The sequence below is a fragment of the Lemur catta genome, chromosome 16 (genome assembly GCF_020740605.2).
Source record: "Lemur catta isolate mLemCat1 chromosome 16, mLemCat1.pri, whole genome shotgun sequence".
In the NCBI taxonomy this organism is placed as follows: Eukaryota; Metazoa; Chordata; class Mammalia; order Primates; family Lemuridae; genus Lemur; species Lemur catta.
Window position 1 is genome coordinate 18,786,884 of NC_059143.1, and position 19,900 is coordinate 18,806,783.

Below are 19,900 nucleotides of genomic sequence, written 5' to 3' on the forward strand. Positions count from 1 at the left end.
ACTGGTGGTCCACGGCATGCAGTGGGAAAATAGTTACTCTAATTACAGCCTGTAGACACTGGAAATCAGAAGGCAAGGCTTTGGGAAACTAAGTATTTACTATCACAGAACATTTTAGTGAAAAGAATAATGGGATAGGCTGGTCCCTTCAAAGTATACTGGGGGACTTAGAGAAGGAAGGCTTTAAATTCTGAGCTCAGAATCCAGATAAGGGAGTGAAAGCTTCTATGATTGCCCTAAAAGAAATCCTTATCTCTTATAGACAAAGGCAGAGATTTCTGGAAATCAAACCCAAAGTCTAATCTTGCAGGTGGCTGAATTACAATGCAAATTGAACTAGTCGTGTAGAGTCTCTTGTATTAAAGTTGCAACGTTGGGAAAAATGGAAAATTGAAAGTTGGGATGGGGAATATGAGCAGATTCCAGTGAACCTGGGTACCTTGAACTCCTCAATTATAATTCTACTGAGCCACCTTTGCTAGTCCTTCTGACCCTGTATGAGGGAGGTTAGTCTCCGAAAGCATCTGTAGTGGCTTCCCTTAGGGTAGTTGCCTTGCAAGAGATTCTACTAATCTTCCCCGGGACCTCCTTCACCACTTCTCATTGCTTCTGTACCTATAACCAGACTCAAATTCCAATAGCCCCAGAGGGTGAGGCAAGAAGATATATAAGTTATTGATACAGACTCACTAAGCTGATTCCAGATAGAAGGTGTTAGGTCAGACGGCTAGGAGTGATTCTTAACAGTTTATTAAGTGTGTTGGCTAAAAGCTAGACCAGAAGGTGGCCTAAACTAAGTGAAATTGAACTATTAATAGATGCCAAAATTTTATTTGTGTATTATAAATACATGTATCTAAAGGCTTAGGAAAATTGGGATGCTAGAGTGGATTTACCATATAAGTCTTGATCACACATGTGGGTCCAGATCAAAGCTATGAGAAATATATTCGTGATGGGAGCCTTATCACTCTTGAAGAGTTCTGTGGCTATTTGCGGTAAGCCAGTAATGACCGGGAACTGCAGCCATCAAATTGGCTCCCAGAATTCACTGGGAATGACAGAATTCCAGGGGGCAGAGGCAGGTAGTGGTATTAATTGCTAAGACAGGTTACTATAATGGTCAACAAAGCCAGTGCAGTAATCAAAATAGTCTGAGCTGCAGAGATCTCTGGTATTGGCTTGTTGATCATGGTATCCCTAGAACTGAAGTAGATGGGCAGCCTATTAAGTCCTCCTTGATTTGTATTAACAAAAAAGCTCTAGGTCTGGTGAACAGATATGTGACTTAGATGACCTCAATGAAGATTTATAGCCTCTCAACCAGTCCCCAGACTTAAGCCAATTCACAGACCCCTGTACCTTTGGATGAAGGAAAAGCCAAGTCCTCTTGAGGAAAGATCCTGCCACATAGCCAAAATTCTACTGTGAATCTCTTCTAGCCTTTACCCAAAGGACCTACAGTCATTTACCAGGGCACCTGTGCATTGGGGAGGGGTAAATAATTAGACTCTTTAGGGACTGGGTGACACTGGCTCTCAATCTACATGAATTCTAGAACTATGGTTCCCACTCCCTGGTCCACGGACCAGCACCAGAACCGGACCGCCCAATAGCAGGTGACTGGCAGGCGAGTGAGCGAAGCTTCATCTGTATTTACAGCTGCTCTCCATACCTGGTGCCAAAAAGGTGGGGGACCGCTGTTCTGGGAGACTCAAAACACCACCGTTTTCCATGAATTAATGGAGTTGTGGCTTAGGTCCATCTCACAGTGGGCCCTGAACCCACACTATCGTTATTGCCACATTCCTGGAATGCGTAATTGGAAATAGACATACTCAACAACCAACAGAGCGCCCACATTGTTTCCCTGAGCCATGGAAATGAGAGAAAGTCAAATGGAAGCCACCTAGAATGGTGTCTGCCTACCAAAATAGTAAACTATTTCCTGGCAGAATTGCAGAGCCACCATCAAGGATTTGAAAAATGCAGCAGTGGTGATTCTTACCAAATCCCCATTCAGCTTGCCTGTTTGCCTTTGAAGAAGACAGATTGATCTTGGAGAATGACAGTGGACCATCATAAACTTAATCAGGTGGTGATGTCAATTGCAGTTGTTGCTCTAGATGTAGTTTTGTTGATGGAATCCCTGGCTTTGATATGCAGATACTGATCTGGCATATGTTTCTTTTCTGTATACCTATTAGTAAAGACCATCAGAATCAGTTTGCTTTTGGCTGGCAAGGTCTAAAATACACCCTCTCTAACCTACCTCAGGACTATATAAAGCCTTACCATATCAAGCCTTATGCAAGGATCTGGATAGCTTCTCCCTTCCACACATTTTGCTCATGCCTTATATTTATTTGTACCATGCTGATTGATCTGGTGAGCAAGAAGTAACAAAACTCCTCTTGACAGTTTGGTAAGGTGCGTGCTTACCAGAAGATGAGCAGTAAGTTTCACAAAAATTTAGAGGCTGCCTACCATCTTGGTGAACTTTCTAGGGCTTCAGTGGTTTGGAGCATGTTGAGATACCCTTTCCAAGATAAAAGGCAACTTGTGTGAGCCCTCTCCCTTCACAAAGAGAGGGGCATTTGGATTTTAAAAGCAGCATGTACCTTATTTGATCTGAAATGGGGACTGTCCTCCTTTCCATGGGCCTTGTTCTACCTTATTACCCTAATCAGGAGCTTCAAAACCTACCCGTTTCTCTTACATTTAGTGTCTGGCATCTTTTCTGTCTGCTGTCTCTTACTAGATAGTATTTTATTTCTAGTGAGTCCTTCACTATCAGCTCTTCCCTGGTCCCTTTCCTTTTGTCTTCACTTATACCTTTTAACTCCAGAGATTGGTGATTTTTATTAGCTGCCCTCCTTCCTCTTTAAATCTGCATTTTTAAATTAAAAAGTTTTATATTCATCAACATAAATGTTTATTATAGAAAATGTAAAAGGTAATTAAAAGTTATACACATCCTATTACTTTTGTACAAAATTCATAGTATAGTAATATTTTTGATAATACTTTTTTACTTAATATAATGTGTGTGCTATTCATGTCATGAAATGCTGTTCTACACGTTTCATTGACATACTGTAATGTATTCATCTCTACTGTTGGACATGTTTTAGTTTCTAATATAATGTGTGAATCTATTTGTAATTAAATCTTTGATCCATGTTTTTTTAAATTCCTGAAATAGAATTGCAAGGTCCAGTGGGATATTTATTATTCAATTTTGGGGGTATTTTTTTTTTTAATAAAAATATGAAATACCCTGGGCTAGCCTACCAAGTAGCTGGGACTACAGTTGTGTGCCACCATACCTGGCCAATTTTTATTGTTTATAGAGACGGGGTCTTGCTGTATTGCCTAGGCTGTCTTGAACTCCTGGGCTCATGCAATCCTCCCACCTCAGCCTCCCAAAGTGCTATTATTACATTTTTTAGAAAATTCATTGCCAATTGCCTTCTTCCCAAGTTGAACTAATTTACATTCCTACCAGTGGTATAAGAAAACATCTATTTATTAACATCTATCAATACTGGATATTATTATTTTTAAAAAAACCTTGATAATATTTATCCCTCAGTCTTTTGAAATATTAATCTCCTTTCCCTCCTTTATTGGGGAATCATAATATACTTGGCACTTGTATTCATTCATTCAGTCAGTCATTTACTCATCCAATTGTGCTAGATACAATGGTGAGAAAAATGGAAGTAGGTCTCAGCTTGCTTGGAATTTAATAGTCTAAAAAATTAGTGTGCTTTATCACAACCGTGCTGGATTTATGCTGCTCTGGCCTTTTCTGCTTTAGAACTAAACATGATCAGGGATGTATTTGGAGCCTGTAATGAACCTTGTTAGTGTGGTGGTTATGCTACAGCTCCATGGATACTTGTGGTTAAACTAGAAATTAGCCGTTTATTATTGGCAAAAATACTGCGTTCACAGAGCTGTGAACCTCTAAGATTCCTGTCTTTTCCTCAAGTATTTTTATTGTTACATTCCACTGCTCCATTAAGTATTTTGGTCACTGTTCTTCCCAGGGCAAATTGTGTTTTAATGGTGTTTTATATGTAATATTTGAGGCTTTATGTGGTATTTTTTTTCTTCGAAGTATAGTTAGCCTAATCATGAGCTTATGCTGAGTATGTTTTTGGTTTCTTTTTTTTTTAGGTTGTCCAGATTTAAGATAATGTCTATGAGTTTTCAGGCTCCTAGGAAGTAGTTTTTGAAACACTGTATCTTATCTGCCTGCTTCTTCTGTAATTTAGACTATTATTCTTCTTAAATTGTAGTATTCTCAAATGACCAGTTATATTGTTGTTGTTTCATAATGTTGTATCAGTAGATGTTTCTTTCAGCTTCTTAGGCAGCTATTTAGTTCACACTTTAATGACTGAAAAGCATGAATTAATTGCCTGTTATATAGGATTACCTATAATAACTATCAGTTAGGTCTTAGTTTTCCAAAGTGATAGATGAATGTTAATTAACAGCAAATTAATGTTTATGGAAAAAGTGGTTGGTAACCTTTCCATAGTTTAAATGAAAGTTAATTTCTCTGTGAAATTTGCCCAGACTGGATGTTCAGTTTTTCAATTAATGTTACCGGTAAAAACCAAGCTTCCATGGAAAACAATGAATCTGCCTTAGGTATCCCTTCTAATGGTATTTAGTGTACTTTATTGAGTTCCTATTATACATTTTTTTCCCAAGAATTTCTGTTGAATAGAAGAGTAAACACAGGTTGATTTTGAAGTGTTTATTTGAACTTGTTTGTTTTGACTTACCAGTGTGTACCAAGGTTTGGTATTTTTGTTTACATACAATAAATTCACCATTTTAAAGTACAGGCAGTCCCTGAGTTACAGGCAACCCAATTTATGGCATTCGGTACTTGCAAATGGGCTCCCAAGCCTCCACATAAGGATAACTTACAATTAAATAATTAAATTAATAATTTGGGAACTAATTTCTTCTGCACATGTAAACAAGCCCTCATGGCATAAGCGGTTTGTTGGCACAGCATCTTTACACTAGTGGCTACTCTTACAGTGTATAGGGTCACTTATGCACACCATCAGTTTTATCTTAACTTTTATAGCCAAATACAGCAGTCAGTGGGGGGTTGTAAACCAACTTTAGTGACAATAATGTTAATAAGTTCTGATAACCCACTACCATCAGACCAGCCTGTCTTAACTTTTTTATTCAATTTTGTGAGTCTGTGTTTACCCTTATGACCAAAGCGAAAGTCCACTGTGAGTCCAGGTGAGCCTGCAGTGAAGAAAAAGGTGATTACAGTGGAAACAAAAGTAGAAATAATTAAGCATACAAAGAAAGGCCAGACTCCATCATTCATTGGGAAAGCATTAGGCTTCAGTTACTGAGCTTTCAGAACAATTATAAAGGATAAAGTGAGAATAATGGAACATGTGAAAGGCAGTGGGACAATGAAGGCATCAATTATTACTAAGCAGCATAGTGGATTAATTATTGAAATGGAAAGGTTATTATTGATTTGGTTAGAAGATCAAAATAAGCATTAACGTTCCTCTTAGCCTAGCATTGGTGCAACAGTAGGTGAGTGTTAACCTTTAATATTCTTTTTTGAAATTTCTCCTATTTAAACTTTTTGCATGAGTTTGTTTTTATGTTCTGTTTGTTTGAATTAAAAGAAAGAGCACAATATAGTTTCTGTAACTTATTACAATACAGGGGTATTGTATTATTAGTATTACACTGTATTATTCTTACATATGAACCATTATAGTATTATTATTATTGTTACCATATGCGTGCTGTTCATCAGGAATCCAAGTTACATACAAATCCAACTGTATACAATTTAATCATTTTTACTATGTTCATAAGACTGTGCAGTCACCCATATTTCTTTTTTTTTTTTTTTTGAGACAGAGTCTCACTCTGTTGCCCAGGCTAGAGTGCCGTGGCGTCAGCCTAGCTCACAGCAACCTCAAACTCCTGGGCTCAAGCAATCCTCCTGCCTCAGCCTCCCTAGTAGCTGGGACTACAGGCATGCGCCACCATGCCCGGCTAATTTTTTCTATATATTTTTAGTTGTCCAGATAATTTCTTTCTATTTTTTTTAGTAGAGACAGGGACTCGCTCTTGCTCAGGCTGGTCTCGAACTCCTGAGCTCAAGCAATCCTCTGGCCTCAGCCTCCCAGTAAGTGATGTTACTGTATGACGCTAGACCAGGGGTGTGGGGAACCTTTTCACGTTGGAAGCTGCATAAATTTAGCTGTAATCCAATAAGGCTGCACTCAAGAAACCTCAATTAGATATACTTAAAAAAGTACATTATTTTGTAAAAATCTAACTACTGTGTACTCAATAATTTAAAAAGTGAAACTATTTGTTAATTTTAAAGTTAACTAACCTTTTAATGACTTTGTTCTGTCTGCTTTTTGTTGGAAAGCATTTGATTATTTGGTTGCAGCACAGAGCTCTGCAGTTTCAGTTGATACTCTAGATGTACCCATCCAGAGACGCTCTTAAGTTCATTTATTTATGACCATAAGGGCATCTTGATTTGGGTTAGGTAGGAGAATGTAGATTCACAGCAATAAGTGGTTGAAAAACAAGAAAGCATTTTTTCGGGCATGTTGCCAAAGGTGTGGGTGTCCTACTGCACTTTTCCATGTTTCAACTGGATCTTTCTTGGCATCAAACAATGACTTTAAAATGTCATCTGCTGAGAGCTCAATCACTTCCATCTGTAGTTCTTTAGGTGCTCTCAACTAGGTGAGGCTGAAATGCTAATTTGAATGTGATGTCATGATTCTCAAAGTCGTGAAACTTTCATTGTATTCTCCAATTAAAAGGTCTATAATATTGGCTGGGTGCTGTGACTCACACCTGTAAACCCTAGCATGCTGGGAGGCCAAGGCAGAAGGATCACTTGAGCTCAGAAGTTGGAGACCAGCCTGAGCAAGAGTGAGACCCCATCTCTACTAACAATAGAAAAAATGAGCTGGGCATGGTGGTCTGCCTGTAGTCCCAGCTACTTGGGAGCCTGAAGCAGGAGGATTGCTTGATCCCAAGAGTTTGAGGTTGCAATGAGTTATGATGATGCTACTGCACTCTAGCCTGGGCAACAGAGCAAGGCCCAGTCTCAGTTAAAAAAAAAAAGTCTCTAACAGCTGTGTATTCATTCTTCAAATGATTTGCATATATCATCCTGCTCATCAATGACCTTTGCTAATTGGGGAAAATGTTCATCCAAAATTTCCTTTTGAAGAAGTGTTTTGAAAAAAGGTAGGTTTTTTTCAAAATGCTTAGCTTTTTTGCCACATATCGTATATAGATTTAGTTTTACATTGCAAAGACATATTCAAATGGTTTTTATTTGACATGATATCACACAGAAATGCTGCATTCCTATAAAAATCTTCTTTCAACAATTCACATTGCTGATTTTTTTCTTCATAAAATTTAACTATCTAGTCTCTCAAAGTTAAAATTTTGGCTAACACCTGTCCCTGCTATAGCCAAAGCACTTTAGAATGATATGGCAAATCCACACTGAATAGCTCATGCTTCAGCTTTAGCATGTCACGAAACTGATGATGCCGTGTTGCAGTTGCATGGATATAGTTAACAAATACTTATAACTTGTTGCAAAGTGTCACTTAAAAAGTAGTTTTAGTACAGATTTTGCTGATATAAGATACAGTGAAAAGAAATGAGAGCATCTGGATCTTTTAATACTTTTTTTATCTGTGCAATAAACCCTCAGGTTTTCTTGTCATGGAAGGTGCACCGTGTGTACATACACTCATTAAATTTACCAAATTCAGTCTAACATCATGACATTTATCTTGGAAGTGTTGAAGAGATCTCTTCCCTGTGTTCTGTTCACAAGAGTGCCCAAAGCGAGTGACTCATCATAGCAAAGAAAACCTTCTGTTATGACCCAAATGAAGTATAAAACCAGCACCAAGTCAGAAGTATCAGTTGATTCATCCAAAGCAATTGAATAATACATATTTTCATTTTGAAGTATTGCATGAAGTTGTTCTGTTTAGTTGAAGGCTAATTCACGCTGCCGATCAGTTATGGTTCTCCTTGAAAGGCAGTTTTTTGTCCTTTGAAATGTTATTGAGGTCTAAGCGTCCTACAACTTTGACATGCATTCTTTCATATCACTGAATGGCTTTCCTTTTTTCCCAAGTGTATAAGCTACTTTGTAAGTTGCTTCAGTGACATTATTTCCAGGTCTTATTGCTGCCTGAAAGAATTGTCTTTGCTTTTGCTTTGCATCTTTTAATTTCTGCAATACAACCTTTCATGCCTCTCCCTCTAATTTAAAATATTTGTGGTCCTTATGAGTGTTATAATGCTGATGAACATTGAATTTCTTTACTGTTGATGTTGTAGTATCACAAAGCAAGCAAATCATCTTATCTTTAGCAGAAACAAGATAATATTGTAATTCCCAATCCTCATTAAAAAAAATCTGTTTTCTTCAGCATTCTCTTGGTCTTCTTTGGCATGATGAGCTGTTAAGCAAACAGAATTAAAAATACCGTCCAGCTGGGCAACTATTCACAAATTCCACTTCAAACAGAAGCACAGTGCACCGTTATCAAAAGCTGATAACAAACTGGTGTACTCAACCCCCATAAACTCTGTCTAGCCAGCCTTGTGCGGTAGTGGTGCCAGTCAGGCGGGGGAAGTTAGAACTAAATCATGAGCATAGCAGCCACCAATTTAGCCCTTATGGCTTACTAATGTTCTAACTGTGCTGTTCAATCTGGGAGGATTATTTTGTTGAAACTTATTTCATTCTTTGGTATTTTAAATATGTTCATTTTAAAAATAATACAAAAGATGAACAACAATGTATTAATGAAAATAAAGAGATTTGTCCTGTAAAATTGGGATTTGGTCAAAAGTTGCACTTAAGGACCTAGAGGTCCACATGTCGCCTAAGGCCACAGGTTCCCTACCCCTGTGCTAGACACATGGCTCTCCTACAAACATTGATTGCATACCACCTAAGTGCCAAACATTGTAAAATATTCACAGGTACAAAGTCTTTCCCTTCTAGTGAGTGATAAGTTAAAGAGATAATTGTTTTGAACTGAAGACGTGTGTGATGGTAGAGGAAAATACAGAGTACTATTAAAGTACATAGTAGTTGTGCCTAGTCTAGACATGGGGTAAGTTTGTCTGTAGGCATCTGGGAAACATGATACCTGAGTTGAATCCTAGAGAACATAGGTGATGTGACAGGAAGATAGGACACATGGATTGGAGAATAGGATTCCAGGATGAGAGAATGCCATATGTAATTAGCTCCATAGATCAAAGAGGAAAAAAATGTTCTGTTCCACAATCAATAGTTTAAGACAAGAAGAAGGGAATGACAGATGAGACTTGGGAGAGAAGCTTTGGTGTAGTCAAAGATGACCATACATGTCGTGCTTGGATATTTACACTTGGTTCTCCAGGAGAATTTTAGCCATTAGAGCATTTTAAGGAGGAGAATACTATTGTCAGATTACTTATTATTTTAGAAAGATCATTCTCACTGCAGTGTAAGCAATATTAACACTGGATGTAGGAAGGTTTCTTAGAAAAGGTTGTTGAAATAATCTAGGCAGGATACAATGGAATTGAAAATGTAGAAAGTAGATGATTTGGAAACTCTTAAGGAGGTAGAATTGATAAGAAGTGGCAGATGGACTATAGACGAAGAAAGGGTTGAGGAAGACATCCAGTTTTCTGGCTTGAGCATTGGAGGTGAATGATACTACTATTGCTTGAAATAAGAAAGAGAAGAGGAGGAAGGGAAGGAATAATGGTTTGAAACATGTTGAATTTGGGATCCTTATAATATATTCAGTTGGAGACTCCATTAGAAAATTGAACAACAAGGTCTGGAATTTGAGAGAGTGTTCTGTTGGCGATAAAGATGGGGGGTGGTCATTAGCATATGGCAACCAGTATATTATCTATAAAGTTCTCATGATTACAAAACTAGAGTTAGAGCTCAAAGCTGGTGATTCCATGTCACATCAGTGTGTTTATTTCTGTAAAATACTTTTGAAACAAAGGAGTGACAAAATAGGGCAGAAGTTAACATGCAGTATGTCTGTATTCTGAAATAACTTGAAAGGAGTAGGAATGAAGGTGATGAAGGTAAGAGATCTGTTGCTTCAGAAGTTCTGCCTGTTGACCAGCAGAGGGCAGTCGATCTTGAAGCTAAGTATTTTTCTGTCCTGTGTTCCCCTTAAGGCCTAGAAGCTCAGGTCTTTTGAATATAGATTTTTGGGGTTCTTGTTACACTGAGTCAGGCATCCAAGGAAGTTTTATTTATCATTGCATCTGAAACTTAGAAGATATTCAGTTTTTGTTCTGAACCCAGATCTTCATTCCAGCCCCTATTCCCCATGTCTAGTCCTTGTTTCCTCCTTAATGCTAAAAAGACTTGAGTCATCCCTTGAGAGCTGCCATGGTGGCATGAGTTTGGGGACTTAGTGTAAGTCAAGTCAGGTAGAGAGTCAGAGAAATGTAGCAAATCTGCTTCCCAATTCCTGTCTCTATTAAAAATGCCTCTTTCTGTGCTTGTTTAACTAAGAGTCAGGGGCACATTTGTCTTTTCTTAGTCTTACGATTCAGGGAATAGAATGAAAGAGATTGACTTTTAGTTCTAAAGACAATATCGATAAGCTTTCTTGGTTCTGTAAAGCAGCAAGCTCTTCCACTATTTGATTTGAGGGGTGTAAGGAAAAACTTCTTGTCCCTGGATATATCCTTATCCACCTGCCACCATGTCTGAAATGCCCTTTAGTCTACTTTTTAGCTTTAGGCATTTGAGGCTCCAATAAAATTCAAAAATTTCACTGAAAAGGACAAGATAAGTGTGGCAGCATTGTTTCTCTTGATTTGGCTAACCAATGATTTAGTAAGAACTTCAGAGAATAGGACATGGGCGGGAAAGTTTAACTAGTTTTAACTAGGGGATGGGAGAAAAGGTCCTGAGCTAGGATTACACTGTTTCCTGTTTATAAACCTTCAGTGCCTCCCAACTGACTAATGAATTCATTGTGATAATAGGGCCAGCGTTTATAGAGGGTATACTCTATGCCAGACACTGTTTTCATTTAATCTTCAAAGCAACCTTATGAGATAATTGCTATTGCTATCTCTAGTTTACAGATTAGAGAACTGAGGCCCAGAGAAGTTAAGTAATTTGTCTGAGACCACTTGTGGAGGGGACAGCCATTGTTTACCACTGTGCAGTTCTCCCCCTGTATCTCATGCTGCCCAGCACAGTTCCTTGCTCATTGTAGGTGCCCAGTAGCCCAATTCAAAATGTGGAGAAACAAGTGAAAAAGCTTTTAAAGGTTTTACTTCACAACACCTGTTCTGTTAAGTTGAGGGTATAACAAATTGGGATTACTGGTTATTTTTAGTTCTTGTCATTCTCAAAACTGTAATTTCTCTGAAATTGGTAACTGATGATACTCATTTTTTACTCATTTTTTTCTTATTACAGCAAAAGAGTTCCTCAAAAGTTTCATTATAAAAACAAGAAACTTTGTTTAGTGACATAATTTTAACAAATTAATGAAGGCTAACTTAATTGACCTGACAGTTTTAGAGTATGTTAACATTTAGGTTTGATTAGGCTTCCCAGGGCATTTGTTGTGAACTTGGTACGTGAAATTTTTCTTTCAGCTTTCATTTTACCCTCTTTTCATCCAGGTGAAGAATCTAGATGAAGGAATATCCTTACATAGAAAGTCAAGTGGAAAACACTCTAGTTCAGCAATAAACAGAACATTGTCACAAGAGGTTTTTCTTTCTTCTTACAGACTCTTAGTCCTTAACTACTTTAGTGTTGTTTGGCATTGACAGTGTAGTGTGACCAGAAGTCAGCGCTGGTCAGCTTTGGAGAAAGGACTTGGTGGAATGGAGGAAAATTAAACCTGATGGTGAAAAGTTAGGTTTGGTTTTTATGGCTCTAAGTTATCAGTGCACTGTCTGTCTTTTTGCTGCGGATAATTGAGAGGTAGCTGATTATCTGGCCAGGTCATTATAAAACTCACAAGTCAGAATTGTGGACTTTCCCAAATCATAAGCACAGGAATAGAAATGCTATATATTTTATATACAGGTTCAAGAAAGATTGACTTTCTAAAGGAGTCACTATTTGGGGGAAGAGAATGCTATCACCTTTGTAAAGCTGTGAATTATGAAAGACATTTCTGTTGGGTTACTGAATGTCCCTTGGGGTTTGTTTCATTTATAACATTGCCTCAGGCCTTCTGCTGCATCCTGTTGGAATGACCTCCTTTTCAACCCTGTGCTGGCAGCTGTAATACGCTCTTTCCTCTAGATCCTTCAGGCTTGTCACATGACAAACATGAACTGTGACCCCTTTGTTCCTTACCCAGATGATTAGGTCTCTTTATTTTTTTTTTTCTGTTTAGCAATTTTGCCTTATTTTTACCCCCACCTCTTGCTTCCATTTTAATTTCCTCCTAAGACAAGGTTTTTGTAGCAGTCTAATTTTTTTTATTGAAGTGTAACATCAGTATGAAAAGTACACACATTATAAGCTCACTGAATTTTTTTCACAGCATGAACACACTCATATAGACAGTACTTAAGAAAGGAACATCACCAAAACTCTAGAAAACCTCGATTCCCTTCTGACTACTTCTCATCTCCCCCAGGGGAACTCACTGTCCTGGCTTTTCTAGCTTTGCCTGTTTGGGGACTTGGTAGAAATGGAATCATACAGTATGTATGTCTTTTTCATTCAGCATCTTTGTAATATTTTTCCATGTTATGTTACACAGTTGTTATTGCTGTGTAGAATTTCATGATATGAATAATCTACTATTCTACTTTTAAAGGGCATTGGGATTATTTCTAGTTTAGGACCATTGTGAATAATAGTGCTAAACATTCTGGGTATTTAAATAGATGTGGAATTGCCAAAACATAGTATTCATCTAGCCATTTAGTTTAAAAGTTCATAGAAAACACTAAACTACTCATTTTAGGCAAACTCCTGGTAAGAAACATTTGTAAACATATGTAGATTCAGCTTTGGCATAATATATCTAATTTATGGCTAAAGAAAGTACCTTTTATTAAATGTACTGTAGTTTTAAACAGATAACTCCTGTAAATAACAAAATTGCCACTCATTGCCAGTTATACATTTCACTTTCTTCCTAATGTGTACTTTTTATTCAGTTTTCCAAAGCTGAATTGTTGGGCCCATTCTGCAAAACTCTTATGAAGATATTTGGATGGTAATAATTTACAGTAGTCAAGATTGCATCTGAATTAAATCACCTCTGAGTAGCAATGCTAGCAGAGAAGGATGACATTCTAGTGCTTCACTGCCATGCTTAGCCGAAGTTCCAGAGGCTGACATTTGTACTTGTACCAATTGCATTCATTACCAAGAACCCTGCAGAACTAGTGAGAGACTGGCCCTATGCCGTAGATGGGCTCCAGGATAAGTAACCAAACAGTTGTGCAGCAGAGACCAATCTTTTTTTTCCTCTCTCTTAAAACATAGACCTTCTACAATTTGTAACATGGATGCTTATAAACAAGTTTAACCTAATGAGTATAAAAATATGATTGTGATATCATCTTTTTCAAAAACTGGGTTGTATCTTTTAAGAAAATTTTATTTGACCATTAGATAAAGTGTTCCCCAAGTCATATTGTGAACATGCATGGAATTAAGTTGACTGTTTTTGACCATGGTGTTTTGGAGACTTTAAAAGATTCTCCTCACCTCCTTCAAAACAACCAAAAAAGTGGAGGGAATACTTAAGATTTGATTATAAAAGGACAGTAACAGAACCAGAAGATTTGCTTCCTGTCTTTTCTTATATAAGTCTATTGGGTGGATAAAGGAGAGTTGCCAATCTTATTGAGATGTTTTTTGAAACAAAAGATGGTAAAAAGAATTAAAGAGTAAAGAATTTTATTTTTTATAAAACTATCTTTTGAGAATTCTCTTTCTTCCAAATAAAAAATTGTAGTGTATTTGCATATTGATATTTAGAGAGCTATGTATTTACATATTGTTATTTAGAAAACTATCTTAATACAGAAGTATTGGGTTTCATTCATTTTTAAATGACATAACTCACATTGGTTGTTCTGTTTTAAACCAGTACATTCAAATCAGAGAATATTATTGATAATCTATGTTGTTCTGTGTATTCTGCTAAGCCCTAGAGGAGACAGAAACAATAGTCGCTGTCCTCAGAAAGCGTATGGTCTAGTGAGTGTATGGTGGTGGGAGCATATAGATTACTATACTATAAGGTAAGGTAACTGCCACAGTGAGAATTCTTTGTGGGGAGGGGACAGGTAGACCCATTTGAAATGGTTTTAAAAGATGAGTAGATGGGCCTAGTAGAATGGCTCCTTCACTGATCAATACCTCTTGGCAGAGGAACAGTGTGGCTGGAGTTAAAATGCTTTGTAAAGGAGCAATGGGAAGTAAGGCTGGAGGGAAGCCAGGGTGATGCGTTTATATAGATATCCACCTGATATGGTGGATTATATAGCACAGTAATTAAGGGCACGCACTTTAGATGATATTAGAAATTGAGTCCCAGCTCAATTTTGCTTTGTGACCTTAAACAGATTGCTTAACCTATCTACACTCAGTTTCCTCCTTTGATAAATGGGGACAGCACTCATATGACTTGCTGCAATGCTGTATAAAAGAAAAGAGATACATGTGAAAAGTGCTTAACGTAGTTCTCAAGTAGCTTCTCTGGACAATGGGTAACCACTGAAGATTTTGGAACCATGGTATGGTTGGATCTTAACCATGCAATGCTTTTACTGTTATTTTCATTATTGACATACAAAAGACTGTACACATTTAATTTGATAGATTTTTATATATGCATACACCTTTGAAATCATCACCACAATCAAAATAATAAACACATCTATTGCTCCCAAAAGTTTTGTATGAGACCTTTAAAGAGGAAAGTCTGGCCTGCAATGTGCAGGAAAGAATGGAGCACAGTAGAGCCTGGAAGTGGAGAAGTCGGTTCAGAGGCTATTGCCATGGTCCGGGTAATAGAGAAAGAGTGGATGAGGTCATGAGGGTATGGTGGCCTTTTGAGACGGGGCTGCTGGGGGACACAGTAGAGTCTTCATCTTTATGTTCTCTCCAGCACCCGGCCCAGGGACCAGAGGACAGTGGGCGCATACATACTATAATTTCTCTTTATGAAAGATTCCTTATTTTAAACTGCTTCTCCTTTTATTCTGTTTAGGGGTTAAACCTTGCTTCTGGGACATCCAGCCTGACCACCACCAAACAGTTACTCCGTCCAAGAATCACGAGAGTCTGCCTCAGGGACTTGATATTCTGTATGGAACAGGAAAGGGAGCTGAAGTATTCTCGAGCTCTATACCTTGCCCTTCTCAAGTGACTGCTCCACTCTCCATCCCGATCCTTGCTGTTTACTGCCAAAGAAGACATAAAGAGCATTGTTGCACTCACTGTCCTGAAATTGCAATTTGTGGAAATAATCACCAATATGGAAGATCATTGTTTACAGTTATAAACTTATTAAGTCTTACCTATCCATCCCATGGTGTTCTTACAGACTAGAATTCATCTTTGTTTTCTGAAAATCAGTTATGAAATGCACTTTACACAGAAGTAGGCATTTGTCTACCTGTGCATTTAATTACAGCAAGTGAAGGCCCTGTTTGTTACTACCTGCTTCGTTTGCCAGATTGTAACAGGTGAGGTGTCTTTCCCTAATTCAGCCTGCTGTGAGATGCAGGAGAAAGGAAGAGTCACTGCAAGGAAATGTAAGAAAAATACATTTCATCCTGTACTGAACCAGTCTCAAAGTATGTTAGGTTGTCTGGGCTGGAATCAGAAGTTGCTTAGCTAACTATGACAGTCACCTTCTGTAGTTGAAGGTGACTGACCACAAAGTTGGGCCCATGATGACTGGTCAACTGAGTCCCAGTGTTGTCAAAATGAGACAAGTGGGGATAGATTGCGCCTGGAATTGCTAATTCTCTGGTTCATAACACCATGTGCTGCTTCCGATACCAAGTGACGGGACATCTTTGTCAGCCAAACCTTAAAATTGAAGCTGTTGATGTGTACCTCATTGAGAAAATGGAAAAGGTGGAAAGGATTGGAAGGAATGATGGGGTGTTGCATTCAAACTGATGAGGGAAGGTGAAAATGGAGTCATAAAATGGGAACTGTGCTGCACGTGCCCAAGGGGAGCAGCGGTGGGGTTGGAATTCCAGAACAACTGGTACATGTTTTGTTGATGGGGGGGAAAAAAAACCACAGCTCAACCATAAAGGAAAATGTACCAGATAGGATCTTGCTATATTGCCCAGGCTAGTTTTGAACTGGTTTCAAGCAGTCTTCCCAAGTAGCTGGGACTGGTCAAATTACACTATTTCAAAAGGAAGAAGTTATTTTTTATTTTTGTTTTAAATCCCAAGAAGGATGGTATTTGTAATTCCTTCTCTCATAATATCTTTTAGTTACCCTAAGTTTTAAGCATCTTGGTGTATTTAAAAATCCCAATTGATGATTAAAAAATTTTAACAATAGAACTCCATTTTGGATTCTATCCTTAAAAGGTAATGTCAGTACCTCACTGTTGGGAATCTTGGCTTTAAATATGAGAAGCATGTTATATATATTCATGTGAGGAAGATGATGGGCAAAGTAAATCCTCTTTAAAAAAATATTCCACCTGTGTGGAATGAACCTGGTGAAAAATAATAACTAGTTAGAATCACATGCAGAAAGAATGATTAAATCCTCCAAAAAGGTTTAAAAAAATGGGAAATGCTGTGCTTTTTGGAAACAGAATTCAGAGGTAGAGAAAACCACCTCAAGTATATTACTCATCATCCTGTTCTTCCCATTGGGACTGTTATGGCCATATTATACACTATAGTAAATTTTAAATGGGCCACATTTTTTGTTTTAGCAAGTTATTATGTAAGATGCTATAAATTATGTATATGTTAAGAGTACTTTAAGAAGAGATCTATCCGGAAAGTCGTTTTTGTATATTTAAATGCTTAGCTTTATTTTTTTGTAAAGTGCAGCATACTCTCATATTTGTGTATAATCTTATTGATCAGATGTTTAAAATTATTTCAAATACTTCATTAAAATAATTATTTTACATAAGAATAACTTTGCTCAGTCACTGACTTTGAAAACAATTGTCATTAGTAGTCAGTCCCTGAAGTGCTTAAATCTTCTGGGCAGTGAATCTTTCTTGGCTCTGATTGTTAGTTACTTTGGAGCCTGGGCATTTGGATTCCAGAAACTCACTTCAGATCCAGGTTGCTATAATATATCACTTTCTTTGAAACAGTTGTAAATTTGCGTGCTATTTGACTCACAAAGTGAAGCATATTTATTAAAGCTTTTCTTGGCCCATCAGGGTTTCCTTACTAGGGTATTCTTTTTCAAAATTTATTTTCACTATACATTTTTAAACTTCTTGTTAAGTGTATCTTACACAGAAAAGAGTAAGTGTGTCTAAGGTATTCTTCCACTCAGTTTGCAAAATGGTGGCTTTGGAGTAGATTTGACCTATGAATCCATTCTCCTGACTCACACAGTATTACCAGTGTTTTAATTCACAAGAATCTATATATACATTTCTTTTGAAATATTAGATCGGGAATAACTAAGTTTACCCTTTTGTATGACAACAGTCCACTGGAGCAAACCAGTAGCTATCTACTTTAGATATGGGGGCATATGTTCACCTTCTCTTGCCTGATTCTTTAAGCATTGGACTTTGTGACCCTCTGCCTTCAATATTTGTCTTGGGTGATGAAAACAGTGAAAGACGAAAGTGCCAGAAATTCTCCATCTATTTACTATTTTTAAAGAAACTTTATTGAGGCATATTTTACATATATTTGCCCATTTCATTCATTTACTTTTAATATGACTGCCCTTTTAAATGGTTTCCTGCTGAACATCTTTGAGATTCTTCTTTTTAAAAAAAGCGAAGCTTGACATTTCTTTTAACTGCATTTTAGGTAAATTTTGTTTTGTTAGAATTTTGGCAAAACTTTCTTTTCTTTTTTTTTCTTTCTTTCTTTTTTTTTTTTTTTTCCTATTACATGCCAGTGCAGGAACAAAACTTTGCTTAGAATTAAGACCATTTATACTAGTTATGTCATGGTTGCAGCAGAGGATACATGCAATGTTAAGGCATATTCTTTAGAAAAATATGGAACCAGGCCGGGCGTGGTGGCTCACGTCTGTAATCCTAGCACTCTGGGAGGCCGAGGCGGGCGGATTGCTTGAGCTCAGGAGTTCGACACCAGCCTGAGCAAGAGTGAGACCCCGTCTCTACTAAAAATAGAAAAAATTAGCTGGTCAGCTAGAAACAGAAAAAAATTAGCCAGGCATGGTGGCGCAAGCCTGTAGTCCCAGCTACTCAGGAGGCTGAGACAGAAGGATTGCTTGAGCCCAGGAGTCTGAGGTTGCTGTGAGCTAGGCTGACGCCACAGCACTCTAGCCTGGGCAACAGAGCAAGACTCTGTCTCAGAAAAAAAAAAAGAAAAATATGGAACCAAGATCTCAGGCTGATTAGGTTGGACTTTATCTCTTTGCCTTTGTACAATGAACCAACTAAATGTTTATAAAACTTTGTCCTCAACAAGACTCAGGGATTCTGCAGGAGATGAAAGTATAATGTCACATGTTTTGCTTTTAGCATCCCCTTCAATTTCAAGCACTTTCATAGCCTCTCTGAACCGACATGACTTTTTTATTTTACACGTGGGTATGATTTACATCTGACATCAACATCTTTTTCTCTTTTTAACACCTCATACTATCTTCATATGCATTTTGTTTGTATTGCATTTATTATGCATTAGCTTTTTCACTGAAGTTGTTTCACCGGTTGGAAATTGGTCCTCGGTAGAATATTTTTGTCATATTTTTCTTTTGGGTAATATTGAAAGACTGTGCTGTGCAAACAAAAAACCTGGTGTTCACCACTGTATACCTAAACACTGGCTGGTTAGGGGAAGGAACAGATACATAAAGTAAGAGGCTCCGAGTCTGTGTGCCACATTGAATATCTGTGGGAAGAAAATATTCCCAGGGAACTCATTTTAAGACTTCTGACTTTGTTGGTAAACCTGATGAGAACAATTTTAATGGCAACTCTTTTAAACTAATAATGTCAGGTGGACGTGTCTGAGTTCTGTTATTACAGGTGGTATTGAGGCAGCATTGCCTGTGGGTAAGAGCACGCTCTGGCTTCCCATCTCTGGCCTCTTACCAGTGTGTGACCTTGGGCAAATTATTTAACTTCTCTGTGCCTTTGTTTCCTCATCTGTCAACAACTGTACCTACCTGGGAGGTGACTGGAAGGATTTAATTGTCATATGCAAAGCACTTAGAATAGTGCTTTCCATTTGAACAGTGCTAGAACTTGTAGTAAACAGCACATAGTCACACATGGGTTAATGACAGGGATACGGAGAAATGTGTCATTGGGTAATTTTGTTATTCGAATATCGCAGAGTATACTTCCACAAACCTAGATGGCAGAGCCTGCTACACGGCTAGGCTGTGTGGTAGAACCTATGGCTCCCAGGCTGCAAACCTGTTCAGCATGTTGCTGTACTGAATACTGTAGGCAGCTGTCACACAATGGTAAGTATTTGTGTATCTAAACATACCTAAATACAAGGTACAATAAAAATACAGTATTACAATCATGTGGCACCTGACTGTATGTTAGTGGTTGTTAGATTCTGGCGTAGAATGGCGTAGCTCTACTTCTGCCCATCTCCAGTACTGTATTATATTGATGAAGGT

The 19,900-nt window shown here is 37.8% G+C and overlaps 1 protein-coding gene across 1 annotated transcript in view; it reads left to right on the forward strand.

Annotated features, from left to right (window-relative positions):
- Window positions 1–17,225, forward strand: part of TAF4B (TATA-box binding protein associated factor 4b) — a 101,395-nt gene extending 84,170 nt beyond the window's left edge. Inside the window, exon 14 of the mRNA XM_045527699.1 lies at window positions 15,321–17,225. Coding sequence (XP_045383655.1) covers window positions 15,321–15,479 — 159 coding nt within the window. The 3' untranslated portion in view covers window positions 15,480–17,225. The remainder of the gene's footprint in view (window positions 1–15,320) is intronic.
- Window positions 17,226–19,900: the final 2,675 nt, after the last annotated feature.